Raw genomic sequence first — 19,448 nt, 5'->3', positions numbered from 1 at the left:
CATACACGCACCGACCTTTCTTCATACACGCACCGACCTTTCTTCATACACGCACCGACTTCTCTTCATACACGCACCGACTTCTCCTCATACACGCACCGACCTCTCTTCATACACGCACCGACTTCTCCTCATACACGCACCGACCTCTCTTCATACACGCACCGACCTCTCTTCATACACGCACCGACCTCTCTTCATACACGCACCGACCTCTCTTCATACACGCACCGACTTCTCTTCATACACGCACCGACCTCTCTTCATACACGCACCGACCTCTCTTCATACACGCACCGACCTCTCTTCATACACGCACCGACCTTTCTTCATACACGCACCGACCTTTCTTCATACACGCACCGACTTCTCTTCATACACGCACCGACTTCTCCTCATACACGCACCGACCTTTCTCCTCATACACGCACCGACCTTTCTTCATACACGCACCGACTTCTCTTCATACACGCACCGACCTCTCTTCATACACGCACCGACCTTTCTTCATACACGCACCGACCTCTCTTCATACACGCACCGACTTCTCTTCATACACGCACCGACTTCTCTTCATACACGCACCGACTTCTCCTCATACACGCACCGACTTCTCCTCATACACGCACCGACTTCTCTTCATACACGCACTGACTTCTCTCTGCGGACATCATGAGCCATTTACTAATAGGACTAGAAAGAAAAATCAGAAAAAGAAAAAAAAACTACATTTCCCGGCAGGCCACACTGCTCGGAAGTCAGACACTTCCGTTTCCTCCTCGCATCCCCCCTCCCAAGACTACATTTCCACGCGTCCTCCGCGGCCACACCGCCGCCGCCATCTTGCTTGTGGTCCCGCGCGCTTCCGCCTTCTTATAGCGGAGAATGAGACCAGAGTCCTGTGAAGACTACACTTCCCGGCGTGCCCCGCGGCTCAGTGGGCGGGAGCTGTAGCCTTTCCCACTGGGCGGCCATGTTGGATGTGGTATTGTTGTGTGTGTGAGTGTGAATGTGAGGGGAAGGCAGGCAGGGGACTGGGGGCAGCTGGTTTAGGGCCCTGTTTCGAGAATCAGGGGCCCCTGACGGAGTCAGTCCGCGCTGCTTGTATAAGAGGAGCGCCGGGGACAGCGAGCAGAGGATGAGGCAGCCATAGAGGGGGAGGAGGCGGCGCCGGTGACTGCAGGGAGGGAGAGGGGCAGACGCCGGCCTGGGGGGCAGCAGCTCCTGGAGGGTCCTGGGGGCTCACAGTCTGTTATTGGGGTGCACACCGCCCTCCTGGAGGATGCTGGGAGAGTAGCGGGCGGGGGACCGGTGATAGCTCTGGGGTATGGCCCCCTCCCCCGTGTAGCATGGTGGGCAGCCGTTACTGATCGCCCCCGAGAAGACCCCCGGATTGTGATCATGAGCCGCGGGCAGGCTCGGTCAGCAGCGAGGAGCCGGTGAGTGGCAGCCGTCATGGCGGCCGTGGTGTGAGCATGGTGTGTGAGCCGCTGCTCCGGGCGCTAACCTCTCCATCCCGCAGGTGCGGCCGCAGCTGAGGCCTCGTCAGGACATGTCGGGGAAGGGTCTGGGGGCTGCGCGGCGCAGGAGGACGCGCTGCCGGAAGTGCGAGGCCTGTGTGCGCAGCGAGTGCGGAGAGTGCAACTTCTGCAAAGACATGAAGAAGTTCGGGGGTCCCGGACGGATGAAGCAGTCCTGCCTGAAGAGGCAGTGCACGGCGGTAAGGGGCGGGGGTGCACGGCGGTAAGGGGCGGGGGTGCACGGCGGTAAGGGGCGGGGGTGCACGGCGGTAAGGGGTGGGGGTGCACGGCGGTAAGGGGCGGGGGTGCATGGCGGTAAGGGGCGGGGGTGCACGGCGGCTGCGGCTTCACGGAGAGCGCGGTAATGACCCCATTTTCCTCCGCAGCCCGTCCTGCCGCACACGGCCGTCTGTCTGCTCTGCGGAGACGCCGGGAAGGAGGACACCGTGCAGGACGAGGAGCAGAAGTTCAACCTGTCGCTCATGGAATGTACCATCTGCAACGAGATCGTCCACCCCGGCTGCATCAAGGTACGGTCCGAGCAGGGACCCCCAAAACAATCCACCCCGGTCTGTACAGAGCGCCGCCGCTCCTGGGCATCCGCGGGTGCCACCCGTTTCAGGCACCATCACAGTTTCCCTTCAGGCCAGTGGAGATGACATCTTGGAGACCTCCAGCTGATACTCTGCCCCTTACTGACTCCCCTAAACCTGATCTCCTGTGGTCACTGGTGGGGTTGCTCTCAGGGATCTGGTGATCACTTCCTGTGTCTCTGGGGATCTGCTGAGTTTTCTGCTCACCTGACGCCACTAACGAGGCCGGGGTGATTAGACCGGGTGCTGGGCGCTCACTGCTCTGGGCGGTGGTGGGGAGTCTGCACACTTTGCTGATGGTCTCGGCACTTTGTCCTTTTTTATTTATACACCAGAGAAGTTTCTCCACTTTGCTGATAGTTTACGGGTGGGGGAGGGGAGCATGGGTGTGATTGCTGCCATACATATGATTTATAAGGGATCATGGTGAGGAACTGAAGAAAGTCAGTAACACTTTTTCCCAATCTTTGCTTGCTGTTAGTGAATGTAACCGTTTCGTCTTCTCTCCTCAGATGGGTAAAGCTGAAGCCGTTATTGACACAGAAATCCCCAACTGCTGGGAGTGTCCGCGCTGCGTGAGAGAAGGCCGCACCTGTAAGGTAAGTGCGGGGAAGGCTGCGCAGCGCTGTGCATAGGCTGGGGTGTGGACCTGTGCCCCTCCTGCGGGTGCCGTGACTCCCAGTGGGTGCACAACAGTCGCCCTCATCTCCGTAGTGGAAAACTAAGCGCCCATGTAATGTCGGCCTGTCACACTGCTGTCTGTGGGCTTTAGTTCTTCTCTTTATCATTTATTGTATGTTGTAATGGATTATGTAGATATATGCCTGGAAAGTCTTCATACCCCGTGAACTTTTCCACTTTTTTTTTTTTGGCGTTACTCCCACAAACTTTCGGTCCATGTATTTTATGTGTCGCCGGCACCAGGTACGAGTATTTGTGATGTATAAAGGAAATGATGCGAGGTTCTTTAATAAATTATACAAATATAAATCTGACAAGTGAGCCGTGCATTAGTCTTCAGCCCCGTGGGTCAGTACTTTGTGGGACCACCTTTCTCTGCAGGCTTTTGGGGTCTCTCTCCCAGCATAGCACATTTAGGGGGTCACATTTTTTTTCCCCCTCACAGTGACATTGGATGGAGACCTCTGTGATCAGTAATTTTCACGTCTTGTCACAGATTCTCTGGGATTTGGGTCTGGATGGTGACGGCGCTGATCACACATAGGAATATGCTCTGATATAAACCCTCCATTGTGGCTCAGCTGCAGTCGGACTGAGGAAAAATAATCTCAGCATGCTGCGTATCTCAGACGAGACTCGCCAATGCAAGTCAATGGATGCGAGAATAAAACGCATAGAATAGATATATATATATATATATATATATATATATATATATATATATATATATATATATATATATATATATATATATATATATATATATATATATATATATATATATATATACACTCCCTGACAGAAGTTATGTCGCTTATCCATGTTATGTAAATAAAAGCTTATAACCTGACGTTAAATTCATCCATTGGTTGTATAAATTATTCTTTTGAAAGCTGAAACCCTCCGAAATGTGGTTTAGGTTAAGAAAATAAATTGGCATCAATGCAGAAATATTGATCAGTTAATGGACACAGAATGGTCAGATTTTGGCAAGACAAAAGTTTTGTCTCCCACAGAAAGTAATGTGATATTCAAACAAATAATTAACTTAAAATACAAATATATGTTGCATAACATTGGTGAATGAAGTTGTGGTCTATTAGAGTCATATTTGATATTTTGTGTGACTTCCATGAGCTTGAAGGACTGCATCCATGCGGTTCAACAATGATTCATACAATTTATTAATGAAGTCATCAGGAATAGCACAGAATGTAGTCTTACATGCCTCCCAGAGTTCATCTAGATTCTTTGGTTTTGTCTTCCAAGCTTCCTCTTTCATCCTACCCCAGACATGCTCAATGATGTTCATGTCTGGTGACTGGGCTGGCCAGTCCTTGAGCACCTTGATCTTTTTTGCCTGGAGGAACTTTGTTGTAGAGATGGATGGATGAGATGGAGCACCATCCTGCTGCAGAATTTGACCCCTTTTATGATTTGCAATATAAGAGGTAGCTAATACTTCTTGTTATTTTAGGCTATTGATATTGCCTTCCACCCTGTAAATGTTTCGCACACCCCCATACTGAATGTAGCCCCAGACCATGATCTTTCCACCACCATATGTAACTGTTTTCTGGGTGTATTTTGGATCCATACGGGCTCCAGTAGGTCTCCTGCAGTATTTGTGGCGGCTGTAGTGTAATTCTACTGAAGATTCATTAGAGAAATCCACCTTCTGCCACTTTTCCAGCGTCCATCTGTTTAGCCGGCTGTGGGACTTTCGTTTAGTGCTGGCTTCTGGGCACTGATTCCACCATGGAGGCCATTGCGAGACAGAATCCTACAAACTGTTCTACTTGACACAGGGACTTGAGGTGACCAGGCCTGTTAGAGCTCTGTTGCTGTGGAAGAGGGGCTTGCTTTGGATTTTCTAACCAACAAATGTTCCTCCTGAGCAGCTGTCTTGCGGGGTCTGCCGGACCTGGGGCTTGTCAAACACATCTCCAGTCTCTTCAAATCCTTTTTTAATTCTTTGTACTTGACGCTGAGACACATTAAAGGTGCCAGCCACCTCTGCAGTGGATCTGGTCTTCAGCCTCTTGATAATCCAGGCTTGGGTCGCAGGGTGGATTTTTGGCATGTTGTCAGAGCTCAAGTTGCAGTTCAAGTGAAGGTCTTGGGGTGCTGGGTTTCTTTTTATACACACACTAATTAACCGATCATTTACTGAGCACAGGTGAGGATGTAAACTAGGATTTTGTGCATTATATGACCAGGTGGCAAAACATTTGTCTTGCCAAAATCTGACCATTCTGTGTCCATTAACTGTTCAATATTTCTGCATTGATGCCAATTTATTTTCTTAACCTAAACCACATTTCGGAGGGTTTCAGCTTTCAAAAGAAAAATTAATCCATTGGTTCTATAAATTAAACGTCAGGTTATAAGCTTTTATTTACATAACATGGATAAGCGACATAACTTCCGTCAGGGAGTGTACACGTGTGTGTGTGTTTTTTGACAAATATTTCCTTTGAAAAGATGTGTAAATGACAGAACTGCTGTATGTAAAAGCTAATGTTAAAATCGCACTGCACTCGGATCTCAATCGGATGTGAAAATCACATTGTAGTCGCATTACTCATCCGTTTTTTTTCGGTCCTTTTTTTTTTTTTTTTTTTTTTTTACAACCTAACCCTACTTTCCTCTTCTCCACATCTTTATCCCTGACCTGTCTGGTGAGCTCCTTGGTTTTCATGATGCTGTTTGATCTCTAATGTTCTCACACAAACCTCTGAGGCCTTCACAGAACAGCCTTAGTTATACAGAGAAGGAATCACACCCAGGAGAACACAATGTACTTATTATGTGACTTCTGGAGGCGATTGGTCACTCAGGATGTTATTTCAGGGAATCGGACTACAGGGGGCTGAATATTAATGCACAGAACAATTGTCAGATTTATATTTTGTGAAATAATTAGAAAACCTCGTATCATTTCCTTTACAGGTCACAAGTTCTTGCTACTTTGTGTTGTGGGAGTAATGTTGAAAAGTTCACGGGGTATTAAGACTTTATCAAAGCACTGTGTATCTACTATATAATTGTCTAAGCGTCACTTCCGTCTGTCTGTCCCAGATATTCATTTGTCTCGGCCTCTGTCTGTCATGGAAATCCAAGTCACTGATTGGTCGCTGCAAAACAGCCACGACCAATCAGCGACGCGCACAGTCCGGAAGAAAATGTCCACTCCTTCCTCCCCGCAGTCAGTGCCCGGCGCCCGCATACTCCCCTCCAGTCACCGCTCACACGGGGTTAATGCCGGCGGTAACGGACCGCGTTATGCCGCGGGTAACACACTCCGTTACCGCTGCTATTAACCCTGTGTCCCCAACTTTTTACTATTGACGCTGCCTATGCGGCATCAATAGTAAAAAATGTAATGTTAAAAATGATAAAAAAATCAAACCTGCTATACTCATCCTCCGTAGTCCGCCGAGCCGCTCACGCCGGTCGCCATCTTCCGTTCCCGGCGATGCATTGCGAAATTACCCAGAAGACTTAGCGTTCTCGCGAGACCGCTAAGTCATCTGGGTAATTTCGCAATGCATCCTGGGAACGGAAGATAGCGGCAGCCGCGCGCGCATCGGCACAGCGCCGTTGGATCCCAGGAGGTGAGTATGTAACTATTTTTTTTTATTTTAATTCTTTTTTTTAACAGGGATATGGTGCCCACACTGCTAAATACTGCGTGGGCTGCGTTATATACTACATGGCTGCTATATACTACATGGGCAGTACTATATACTACATGGCTGCTATATACTACGTGGGCAGTACTATATACTACATGGCTGCTATATACTACGTGGGCAGTACTATATACTACATGGCTGCTATATACTACGTGGGCAGCACTATATACTACATGGCTGCTATATACTACGTGGGCAGTACTATATACTACATGGCTGCTATATACTACGTGGGCAGTACTATATACTACATGGCTACTATATACTACATGGCTGCTATATACTACATGGGCAGTACTATATACTACATGGCTGCTATATACTACGTGGGCAGTACTATATACTACATGGCTGCTATATACTGCGTGGGCTGCGTTATATACTACATGGCTGCTATATACTACATGGGCAGTACTATATACTACATGGCTGCTATATACTACGTGGGCAGTACTATATACTACATGGCTGCTATATACTACGTGGGCAGTACTATATACTACATGGCTACTATATACTACGTGGGCAGTACTATATACTACATGGCTGCTATATACTACATGGCTGCTATATACTACGTGGGCAGTACTATATACTACATGGCTGCTATATACTACGTGGGCAGTACTATATACTACATGGCTACTATATACTACATGGCTGCTATATACTACATGGGCAGTACTATATACTACATGGCTGCTATATACTACGTGGGCAGTACTATATACTACATGGCTACTATATACTACATGGCTGCTATATACTACATGGATGCTATATACTACGTGGGCAGTACTATATACTACATGGCTGCTATATACTACGTGGGCAGTACTATATACTACATGGCTACTATATACTACATGGGCAGTACTATATACTACATGGCTGCTATATACTACGTGGGCAGTACTATATACTACATGGCTGCTATATACTACATGGCTGCTATATACTACATGGCTGCTATATACTACATGGGCAGTACTATATACTACATGGCTGCTATATACTACGTGGGCAGTACTATATACTACATGGCTGCTATATACTACATGGCTGCTATATACTACGTGGGCAGTACTATATACTACATGGCTGCTATATACTACGTGGGCAGTACTATATACTACATGGCTACTATATACTACATGGCTGCTATATACTACATGGGCAGTACTATATACTACATGGCTGCTATATACTACGTGGGCAGTACTATATACTACATGGCTGCTATATACTGCGTGGGCTGCGTTATATACTACATGGCTGCTATATACTACATGGGCAGTACTATATACTACATGGCTGCTATATACTACGTGGGCAGTACTATATACTACATGGCTGCTATATACTACGTGGGCAGTACTATATACTACATGGCTGCTATATACTACATGGCTGCTATATACTACGTGGATGCTATATACTACGTGGGCAGTACTATATACTACATGGCTGCTATATACTACGTGGGCAGTACTATATACTACATGGCTACTATATACTACATGGGCAGTACTATATACTACATGGCTGCTATATACTACGTGGGCAGTACTATATACTACATGGCTACTATATACTACATGGCTGCTATATACTACATGGCTGCTATATACTACATGGCTGCTATATACTACGTGGGCAGTACTATATACTACATGGCTGCTATATACTACGTGGGCAGTACTATATACTACATGGCTGCTATATACTATGTGGGCAGTACTATATACTACATGGCTGCTATATACTACGTGGGCAGTACTATATACTACATGGCTGCTATATACTACGTGGGCAGTACTATATACTACATGGCTGCTATATACTACGTGGCCAGTACTATATACTACATGGCTGCTATATGCTACGTGGCCAGTACTATATACTACATGGCTGCTATATACTACGTGGGCAGTATATAAATACATATTCTAGAATACCCGATGCGTTAGAATCGGGCCACCATCTAGTTGGGAAATAAAAAGCTTTGGCTCTTAGAAGATGGTGAAATGAAAATCCCAAGTCTCCCCACTCCCCAAATTATTGTATTGTATAAAAGTGAGAAAAAAATACTCATCTGCTGATGATGATGATGATCATTATCTCCCTCTGATCTTGTGGTGGGGGCCATTGTGCACCACGGCAAGCTGCCTTTACAAGTAAATAAATAAGAAGCCCTGTCCTTTAGGGCTGATTACTCGGACCGTCCAGTAATCCGGCACCTCTGCTCTCGCTCTTCCGCAGGATCCGTTGGACAGTTCTGGTAAACGGCGCATGGACAACAGAGAAGAAGCCTTGCGGTGGAAACTCACAGACGACCCGGCCCCCGGGAGGAAGAAGCCCCCCGACGAGAACCAGGGACATAAGAGGAAGAAGGATCCGGTGCAGGAAGCAGGAGTCAAGAAGAAGGTGGGCGCATCGCTCGCAGCTCATCCCCTCCCCTCACCAATAGCGCTATTTAGTTGTTTTTTTTTTGTTTGTTTGTTTCTCATCTGATCCTTTTTTGTTTCCATTTACAGGTGAAGGCGGAGAAGGATAAGAAAATCAAAAAGGTGCGGTGCCCCTATGTGTGTGCTCAGTGTTTACCCCTCTGATTGTGGTACTGACCTCTCTCTCTCGCCTCCATCTAGTGCAGAGCCGCCATTTCCCCCTCTGATTGCTCTCCTTTCGGTGCAGAACCACCATGTTCGTGCTTGGTGTTTCACTCTATTATCGCGCTCTCTCCCTCATCTGGTGCGGGCCGCCATGTTTGTACTCGGTGTTTCCCTCTGATCACGCGCTTCCTCCTCTGTCCGGTGCAGAGCCGCCATGTTTGTGCTCAGTTTTCCCCTTCTTATCGCGCTCTCTCCTTCATTTGGTGCGGGGCCGCCATGTTTATGCTCGGTGTTGCCCTGTCCATAGCTGCCATGTTTGTGCTCGGTGTTTCCACCTCTGATTGCACTCCATCCTGTGCAGCCATGTTTATGCTCGATGTTGCTCTGTCCATAGCCACCATGTTTGTGCTCTGTTTTCTCCCTCTGATCGCACTCCCTCCTGCATCTAGAGCCACCATGTTTGTGCTCTGTATTGCTCCCTCCTCCGTCTGGTGCAGCCATGTTTGTGCTCGGTGTTGCTCCGCCCGGAGCCGCCATGTTTGTGCTCTGTTGCTTCCTCCTCCTCCTCTGTCCGGAGCTGCCATGTTTATGCTCAGTTTTTCCCCTGTCATCGCACTCCCTCCTCCGTCCAGTGCAGCCATGTTTGTGCTCGGTGTTACTCCCTCCTCCGTCCAGTGCAGCCATGTTTATGCTCGGTGTTGCTTCCTCCTCTGTCCGGTGCAGCCATGTTTGTGCTTGGTTTTTCCCCTCTGATTGCACTCCCTCCTCAGTCTGGTGCAGCCATGTTTGCTCGGTTTTCCCCTCTGATCGCACTGCCTCCTCAGTGCGCTGCAGCCATATTTGTGCTCGGTGTTGCTTCCTCCTCTGTCCACTGCAGCCATGTTTGTGCTAGGTTTTCCCCTCTGATCGAACTCCCTCGTCCGTCCGGGGAAGCCATGTTTGTGCTTGGTGTTGCTTCCTTCTCCTCCTCCTCCGTCCAGTGCAGCCATGTTTGTGCTAGGTTTTCCCCTCTCATCGCACTCCCTCCTCCGTCTGGTGCAGCCATGTTTGTGCTCGGTGTTGCTTCCTCCTCTGTCCGGTGCAGCCATGTTTGGGCTCGGTGTTGCTTCCTCCTCCGTCTGGTGCAGCCATGTTTGTGCTCGGTTTTTCCCCTCTCATCGCACTCCCTCCTCTGTCCAGTGCAGCCATGTTTGCTCGGTTTTCCCTTCTGATCGCAGTGCCTCCTCTGTCCGGTGCAGCCATGTTTGTGCTCGGTGTTGCTTCCTCTTCCTCCTCCGTCCGGTGCAGCCATCTTTATGCTCTGTGTTGCTCCCTCCTCCGTCTGGTGCAGCCATGTTTGTGCTAGGTTTTCCCCTCTGATCGCACTCCCTCCTCCGTCTGGTGCAGCCATGTTTGTGCTAGGTTTTCCCCTCTGATCGCACTCCCTCCTCCGTCTGGTGCAGCCATGTTTGTGCTAGGTTTTCCTCTCTGATCGCACTCCCTCCTCCGTCTGGTGCAGCCATGTTTGTGCTAGGTTTTCCCCTCTGATCGCACTCCCTCCTCCGTCTGGTGCAGCCATGTTTGTGCTAGGTTTTCCCCTCTGATCGCACTCCCTCCTCCGTCTGGTGCAGCCACGTTTGTACTCGGTTTTTCCCCTCTTATCGCACTCCCTCCTCCGTCCAGTGCAGCCATATTTGTGCTCGGGTTTTCCCCTCTGATCGCACTCCCTCCTCCATCCGGTGCTGCCATGTTTGTGCTCGGTGTTGCTTCCTCCTCTGTCCAGTGCAGCCATGTTTGTGCTAGGTTTTCCCCTCTGATCGCACTCCCTCCTCCGTCCAGTGCAGCCATATTTGTGCTCGGGTTTTCCCCTCTGATCGCACTCCCTCCTCCATCCGGTGCAGCCATGTTTGTGCTCGGTGTTGCTTCCTCCTCTGTCCGGTGCAGCCATGTTTGGGCTTGGTGTTGCTTCCTCCTCTGTCCGGTGCAGCCATGTTTGTGCTAGGTTTTCCCCTCTGATCGCACTCCCTCCTCCTTCCAGTGCAGCCATATTTGTGCTCAGGTTTTCCCCTCTGATCGCACTCCCTCCTCCTTCCAGTGCAGCCATATTTGTGCTCGGGTTTTCCCCTCTGATCGCACTCCCTCCTCCATCCGGTGCAGCCATGTTTGTGCTCGGTGTTGCTTCCTCCTCTGTCCAGTGCAGCCATGTTTGTGCTAGGTTTTCCCCTCTGATCGCACTCCCTCCTCCATCCGGTGCAGCCATGTTTGTGCTCGGTGTTGCTTCCTCCTCTGTCCGGTGCAGCCATGTTTGGGCTTGGTGTTGCTTCCTCCTCTGTCCGGTGCAGCCATGTTTGTGCTAGGTTTTCCCCTCTGATCGCACTCCCTCCTCCTTCCAGTGCAGCCATGTTTGTGCTCGGGTTTTCCCCTCTAATCGCACTCCCTCCTCCATCCGGTGCAGCCATGTTTGTGCTCGGTGTTGCTTCCTCCTCTGTCTGGTGCAGCCATGTTTGGGCTCGGTGTTGCTTCCTCCTCTGTCCGGTGCAGCCATGTTTGGGCTTGGTGTTGCTTCCTCCTCTGTCCGGTGCAGCCATGTTTGTGCTCGGGTTTTCCCCTCTAATCGCACTCCCTCCTCCATCCGGTGCAGCCATGTTTGTGCTCGGTGTTGCTTCCTCCTCTGTCCGGTGCAGCCATGTTTGGGCTTGGTGTTGCTTCCTCCTCTGTCCGGTGCAGCCATGTTTGTGCTCGGGTTTTCCCCTCTAATCGCACTCCCTCCTCCATCCGGTGCAGCCATGTTTGTGCTCGGTTTTGCTTCCTCCTCTGTCCGGTGCAGCCATGTTTGGGCTCGGTGTTGCTTCCTCCTCCGTTTGGCGCAGCCATGTTTGTGCTCGGTTTTCCCTCTGATCGCATTAGCTCCTCCGTCCGGTGCAGCCATGTTTGTGCTCAGTTTTTCCCCCTCTGATCGTGGTGCTGATCTTCCGCTTTCTTCTCTGTCCGGCAGGAACCGCAGGCGCCCTCAGAACCGGTCCAGGTGACGGATCGCTCCCACCAGCGTGAGAAGATCGAGCGCTTCAAGCAGATGTGCCAGATGTTGGAGCGGGCGCGCAGCAGCACATCCAGCTCCAGCTCTGACTCAGATTCTGACTCCGACTCCAAAGCTTCCCGGGGAAGCAGCGACACGGGCGAAGGGGGCGAGGGCCGATCGTCCCGGATCAGCTTCAGCACCAGCTCGGAGGAAGACGAGGAAGGAGGAGGAGGGGGCTCAGCCACAGATGGACAGAACGGCACCAGGAACGGCAAACAGAAGTCTCCCCGGGGGAACGGACGGGAGAAGGAGAACCGGAGAGGAGGCGGCGCGGCCGTCAGGAAAGCGACATGTGGTCGGAACGCGGTGCAGGCCTTGTCCAGGACTCAGATACTAAAGAGGCCGCTGGTGCCCTCTCCGCCTAAACCGCCTCCCCTCCAGCTAGAGAGACATGTGGTACGACCCCCTCCCCACAGCCCCGAGCCAGACTCCCTGCCATTGGACAGTGGAACGGACCATGTGATGCAGAGGGGGGTCTGGCTGGCTGTTTTTAGACATTTGGGACAAAGAGAACTTTGTGTCTGTATGCGGGTGTGTCGGACCTGGAACCGGTGGTAAGAGTGAGAGCGGACCGGGGGAGCCCTGTACCCAGTGTGCTGATGCCCCAGTATTATCAATGAGCGATGGCAACTTGTAATCATCCAGCACTCGGGGGTCAGGCGCCCCCTAGTGGTGATAAAATATCATGTCTGCACATCAGTGATGGTGGAAATACTGAGACCGTACCGGCACAACGCGAGGCCCGAGCAACGGCGTAATGATCTCATAAATGGTGTCAGTATTAAACTCCAGAGCTGAAATCTCCCAGCACTCTCTGCTTGTCCAGTGTCTGCACAGAGATTTAACTGGTGAACATATTCTGGGGAGTCCTTATACCAGTACAGGATAACAGTACACAGTGCCTGCACCAGCAGAATAGTGAGTGCAGCTCTGGAGTATAATACAGGATGTAACTCAGGATCAGTAATGTAATGTATATACACAGTGACTGCACCAGCAGAATAGTGAGTGCAGCTCTGGAGTATAATACAGGAGGTAACTCAGGATCAGTAATGTAATGTATGTACACAGTGACTGCACCAGCAGAATAGTGAGTGCAGCTCTGGGGTATAATACAGGATGTAACTCAGGATCAGTAATGTATGTACACAGTGACTTCACCAGCAGAATAGTGAGTGCAGCTCTGGAGTATAATACAGGAGGTAACTCAGGATCAGTAATGTATGTACACAGTGACTGCACCAGCAGAATATTGAGTGCAGCTCTGGGGTATAATACAGGATGTAACTCAGGATCAGTAATGTATGTACACAGTGACTGCACCAGCAGAATAGTGAGTGCAGCTCTGGAGTATAATACAGGATGTAACTCAGGATCAGTAATGTATGTACACAGTGACTGCACCAGCAGAATAGTGAGTGCAGCTCTGGGGTATAATACAGGAGGTAACTCAGGATCAGTACTGTATGTACACAGTGACTGCACCAGCAGAATAGTGAGTGCAGCTCTGGGGTATAATACAGGATGTAACTCAGGATCAGTAATGTAATGTATGTACACAATGACTGCACCAGCAGAATAGTGAGTGCAGCTCTGGGGTATAATACAGGGTGTAACTCAGGATCAGTAATGTAATGTATGTACACAGTGACTGCACCAGCAGAATAGTGAGTGCAGCTCTGGGGTATAATACAGGATGTAACTCAGGATCAGTAATGTATGTACACAGTGACTGCACCAGCAGAATAGTGAGCGCAGCTCTGGAGTATAATACAGGAGGTAACTCAGGATCAGTACTGTATGTACACAGTGACTGCACCAGCAGAATAGTGAGTGCAGCTCTGGGGTATAATACAGGATGTAACTCAGGATCAGTAATGTATGTACACAGTGACTGCACCAGAATAGTGAGTGCAGCTCTGGGGTATAATACAGGAGGTAACTCAGGATCAGTAATGTATTGTATGTACACAGTGACTGCACCAGCAGAATAGTGAGTGCAGCTCTGGGGTATAATACAGGAGGTAACTCAGGATCAGTACTGTATGTACACAGTGACTGCACCAGCAGAATAGTGAGTGCAGCTCTGGGGTATAATACAGGATGTAACTCAGGATCAGTAATGTATGTACACAGTGACTGCACCAGAATAGTGAGTGCAGCTCTGGGGTATAATACAGGAGGTAACTCAGGATCAGTAATGTAATGTATGTACACAGTGACTGCACCAGCAGAATAGTGAGTGCAGCTCTGGGGTATAATACAGGATGTAACTCAGGATCAGTAATGTATTGTATGTACACAGTGACTGCACCAGCAGAATAGTGAGTGCAGCTCTGGGGTATAATACAGGATGTAACTCAGGATCAGTAATGTAATGTATGTACGCAGTGACTGCACCAGCAGAATAGTGAGTGCAGCTCTGGAGTATAATACAGGATGTAACTCAGGATCAGTAATGTAATGTATGTACACAGTGACTGCACCAGCAGAATAGTGAGTGCAGCTCTGGGGTATAATACAGGATGTAACTCAGGATCAGTAATGTAATGTATGTACACAGTGACTGCACCAGCAGAATAGTGAGTGCAGCTCTGGGGTATAATACAGGATGTAACTCAGGATCAGTAATGTAATGTATGTACACAGTGACTGCACCAGCAGAATAGTGAGTGCAGCTCTGGGGTATAATACAGGAGGTAACTCAGGATATGTAATGTATGTACACAGTGACTGCACCAGCAGAATAGTGAGTGCAGCTCTGGGGTATAATACAGGATGTAACTCAGGATCAGTAATGTAATGTATGTACACAGTGACTGCACCAGCAGAATAGTGAGTGCAGCTCTGGGGTATAATACAGGAGGTAACTCAGGATCAGTAATGTAATGTATGTACACAGTGACTGCACCAGCAGAATAGTGAGTGCAGCTCTGGAGTATAATACAGGATGTAACTCAGGATCAGTAATGTAATGTATGTACACAGTGACTGCACCAGCAGAATAGTGAGTGCAGCTCTGGAGTATACACGGGATATAGTCTCTGATCTTTTCCCTGTGTTTAATATATGGTAAATACCATTAGTTGGTGACATTATCCCTGCTTTCTCCACTAGAGGGAGCTGTCTTTACACAGATCATACATTAAACCCAACACTGCATCATGTATGGAGCTCCCTCTGGTGGTGGCAGCAGGTAGTGTTACTCTTTGGGTATACATGTGCTGATATGTGGACCCCCGTGGATCGGCCTCACTGAGGTCAGACCTGTCTTGTAGCTGATCACTGTGGTTCTTGGTCAGTTTTTCCTTAATTTGTCTTTTTTTTTTTTTTTTTTTTTTTTCTTCCCCTCTGTGTGATTTGACGTTTCAGGTGTTGTGATCGGCAGCTATGGACGTCCATTGATCTGAGTAGAAGAAAATCAATCACCCCTCCTATGCTGAGTGGAATAGTCCGAAGACAACCGGTCAGACTAGACCTTAGCTGGACCAACATATCTGAAAAACAGCTGACGTGGCTGATCCACCGACTGCAGGGTGAGCGGGATGATGGGAGTAGTGGGATGGATGATGGGTGGGGGCTGATGACTAATGGTTTGATCATTTTGTGGGATGATGGGAGTGATCAGATAGAAGAACGTTCTGCTGCGCATCGGGTGAGGGGCAGCAATGAAATAGGAAGGGTGCTAAGGGTGGGGTGCAAAGAGGTGACCCACAATGGGGGTGATGGCGTGGGCTGTGGCCGTGTCAGGAAAGGGAGCCGAAATGGGGGGGGTGTACGGCCTTGGGGTGAGCAGTAGGGGGTGTGGACGGCCTTGGGGTGAGCAGTGCTTGGAGACCACTTGTGACCCCTTTTCTCCTCCCCAGGACTCAAGGAGCTGCTGCTCGCCGGCTGCACATGGATGGCGGTCTCCTCCCTCTGGACCACCACATTCCCCTGCCTGTCTTTACTTGACCTCGGCTGGGTACAAGGGATGAAAACCTCGCACCTCCGAGAGCTGCTCTCACCCCCCAACTCAGACGGCAAAACAGGTGAGCGGCCCTGACCCGCTAGTTATACCAACCCCCCCCCCCCCCCCGACCCGCTAGTTATACCATCCCCCCCCCTGACCCGCTAGTTGTGCCGACCCCCTAGTTATACCGACCCTTGACCCGCTAGTTATACCGACCCCCGACCCGCTAGTTATACCAACCCCCCCCCCCCCCCCCCCCGACCCGCTAGTTATACCATCCCCCCCCCTGACCCGCTAGTTGTGCCGACCCCCTAGTTATACCGACCCCTGACCCGCTAGTTATGCCGACACCCCCCCCCCTTGACCCGCTAGTTATGCCGACCCCCCCCCCCCCCCCCCTTGACCCGCTAGTTATACCAAACCCCCCGACCCGTTAGTTATGCCGACCAACGCCCCCCCGACCCGCTAGTTATACTGACCCCGGGATTCCTGATAGACGGCTCCAGGTCCCTGCAGTCGGATAACATTCTCCTGCCGGTCCCCAGCACTGGAGGGCGCCTCCCGCAGAATGTAGTAGTACTGCAGTTACTGATTAGGGTTTCATTACCATCCAGACCAGTGGAGCGTGCACTACCTCATTGTCACCAGCAGGCGGCAGCGTCTGACCGTGCGCAGGCGGGGGAGCAGTGATCTGATCCTCCATCATTAGACCTTTAATCCGGAGATGATATCGGTGCTGGAGCGTTATAAGAGGAGCTGCTGATATCGGCCCAGGAGACGGGACAGAAAGTACCGACCGTGGGGGACAGGAAGGCGTCTGCAGTTCCCGCCATTCATCCCATTGAATAAATACTCGTCAGCCTCCCCCCCCAACCTGACATGATTGATAATGGCTGATAACAGGGAGCAGTCGACATGTAGGTCAGTCACTCTCTGCACAGAATGACTGATCACACCACTCTTGCCCCTCGGTGCTCCACGCCGGCCGCCGGCTTGGTTTCATCAGTCAGTCCCTTGAATGGGCACATGGCTCCAGAAGCTGCCAGTAACGAGGATGCTACTTGCTGATGGTTTCCTGCTCACCCCATTTCTCCATGTTTCTGCAGTGTCAGACCTCCGGGGCCGCCTGCCCTCCCTGACAGAGCTGCGTCTGTGCGGTCTAGAAATGGGGGACTCGGCCCTGCGCCTGCTGCTTCGTTACACTCCTCGTCTCCACCGCTTGGACCTAAGTCACTGCATCCATCTGACGGATCATGGCGTCCACATCCTGACCGCTGCCACCTCTCCGCTAAGGGACAGCCTGACTCACCTCAACCTCGCAGGTACCTCCGCCGCTGTGTATGGCGTGCTGTGATGTCATAGGCGCCGCGATGATGTCATCGTCCTGTGTTCTGTCCCTCAGGGTGTAATCGACTGACGGACCAATCACTGGCCTTCTTCAAGCGCTGCCCCCATCTCCGACACGTTGACCTGCGCTCCTGCCGCCTCCTCACCAGCGAGGGCTTTCAGCGTCTGCTCCAGGATCCGCCTGCCGAATCCGAGGGAAAACCTTTCCAGTGCACGGAGGAACACGTGCTGAGCCGAGAGAGCTAGCAGCAGACGTCCCAGCTCCGTCAGAGCTCTGCTGCCCCAGGCAGGGGCTTTTCTACTGTATCTGCCTCCTTTTACCGGTCCTGGTGGGTTTACACCTGGATTTCGGTGAGGAGGTTGCACTGAACCTTCCCAGCCTTTCACTATTGTAATTCCAGTAGGTGGCAGCAGAGAGCTGTGACCTTTTCTGCTATTACAGTGGTTACTGGTGCGGGAGGAAACGGAACTTCCTACTAGCTCAGCCTGAGAAATGGGGTATAAACACTCTGGGGGCTGTTAACATAAGGGTACCGACAGGAAAACCACCCCTCTCCAGCCCATCCTGGGCGTTATCCTCCCAATTGCCTCCACTTTGGTCACCACTCCCAAGGAGGGGAGAGGGGAGGTAGTTTATACTTTTATGGGCCTGTTAGCGACACATTTGGGGGGTGGGAAAAAAGAGTGGGGGTGGTCTTGGTTTGGGATGTGGATCCGTCTCTGCAGGATGAGAGGAAGGGATCTTGAACTGAATAATGCCCGGTGGTGGATGGGCAGTGAATGTCATATTAACTGGGACAAGTTTCTGGGAAACTGGGTACAGATCTACAGGGCTTCAGGGTGCGGAGCGTCTCTCGTGATTCCCCGTCCTGCTGGAGAAGCTGCTGATACTCCTCCGACCTGGGCGTCCGTAGCCTTTTTCTCAGGGTAAAGGGTGCGAGTGTTCCCGATAACGGTGACACCGAGTATTTCACAAAGGCGGTTAGATCAATCTTCTATATATCGGCGTGTTGATCCCCAGCGAAGGGATGGGTCAGTATTGATGGACGCCTCTGGCTGTAACTTGGGGGCGGGGAGCGTCGCTGTGCAGCTATGTATTAAGAGGGAGAACCGGAGAGCAGACTCATCAGATATTTTTTTTTTTTTTGCAAGTTACCGGCACATATCGTACTTCTCTCCCTCCTTCCCTCTTCTCACCGCGGGTTGTTACGGTTTCTACAATTCTGCTCTGTTCATTTTTTTTTTTTTGTTTTCTTTTTTATTTTATATAAAGTGTTTTTTGTATATATCTGGTCTTATTGTCATTTTTGTTCTTTTCTATGACCACTTTATTTCATTAACTCTTTGGGTACCGCAATGGGGCCTTAAGTCACTCGCCTATATCTAGATCAGGAATTCTCAAACGCTTTTTAATGGAAAAAAAAACTTCAATGCTAAGCTAACAGATTCAGTTCAAATCATTCATTTTTTTTTTATTTTTATTTTGTCAGTGGATTGCTGCTTGTAGTGAAATATGTATGACCAGCAGTTAACTAGCATCTGTCCTTAGGCTGCCGTCACACTATCAGTATTTGGTCAGTATTTTACATCAGTATCTGTAAGCCAAAACTAGAAGTGGAACAATTAGAGGAAAAGTGTAATAGAAACATATGCACCACTTCTGCATTTATCACCCACTCCTGGTTTTGGCTTACAAATACTGATGTAAAATCCTGACCAAATACTGCTAGTGTGACGGCAGCCTTAGGCTGCAGGTCTCACCAAGGTGATATGACACTGCTGAATCCATGCTAACGGATGATTAGAGGACTTGTGAACATAGCCTAACAATTAGGTCACTTAAAGAACAGAATCAGATTTCAGTGTTAGGATTATGGATGGATTGCTGTTTTGGGAGATTGCAGGGGTTGTATCGTATGTTTAGACAAAAATAGAAATTTAACATGTTGCTTTAAAAATGGCAAATAGGGAAAAAATACAGCGTTTA

At 49.8% G+C, this 19,448-nt stretch overlaps 1 protein-coding gene across 1 annotated transcript; it reads left to right on the top strand.

Moving 5' to 3' along the window:
* Positions 1-1,302: 1,302 nt before the first annotated feature.
* Positions 1,303-18,748, top strand: FBXL19 (F-box and leucine rich repeat protein 19). The gene is made up of 11 exons (XM_077273875.1): positions 1,303-1,439; positions 1,523-1,720; positions 1,907-2,050; positions 2,626-2,712; positions 8,755-8,919; positions 9,030-9,062; positions 12,079-12,716; positions 15,535-15,698; positions 16,029-16,193; positions 17,221-17,436; positions 17,517-18,748. The coding sequence occupies exons 2-11, from the start codon at positions 1,553-1,555 to the stop codon at positions 17,705-17,707; spliced, it is 1,971 nt and encodes a 656-aa protein (XP_077129990.1). The 5' UTR covers positions 1,303-1,439; positions 1,523-1,552; the 3' UTR covers positions 17,708-18,748.
* The last annotated feature ends 700 nt before the right edge of the window (positions 18,749-19,448 follow it).

The sequence above is a fragment of the Ranitomeya variabilis genome, chromosome 7 (genome assembly GCF_051348905.1).
Source record: "Ranitomeya variabilis isolate aRanVar5 chromosome 7, aRanVar5.hap1, whole genome shotgun sequence".
Classification (NCBI taxonomy): Eukaryota; Metazoa; Chordata; class Amphibia; order Anura; family Dendrobatidae; genus Ranitomeya; species Ranitomeya variabilis.
The sequence above is the reverse complement of the archived record's forward strand: the minus strand, read 5'-3'. Positions and strand labels throughout refer to the sequence as shown.

Excerpts from the sequence above, each read along its gene's own strand:
- FBXL19 (XM_077273875.1), top strand. The coding sequence starts at position 1,553 with ATGTCGGGGAAGGGTCTGGGGGCTGCGCGGCGCAGGAGGACGCGCTGC. Across the intron at positions 2,713-8,754 it reads GAGAAGGCCGCACCTGTAAG|GATCCGTTGGACAGTTCTGG; the intron begins GTAAGTGCGGGG and ends GCTCTTCCGCAG. Across the intron at positions 8,920-9,029 it reads AAGCAGGAGTCAAGAAGAAG|GTGAAGGCGGAGAAGGATAA; the intron begins GTGGGCGCATCG and ends TTCCATTTACAG.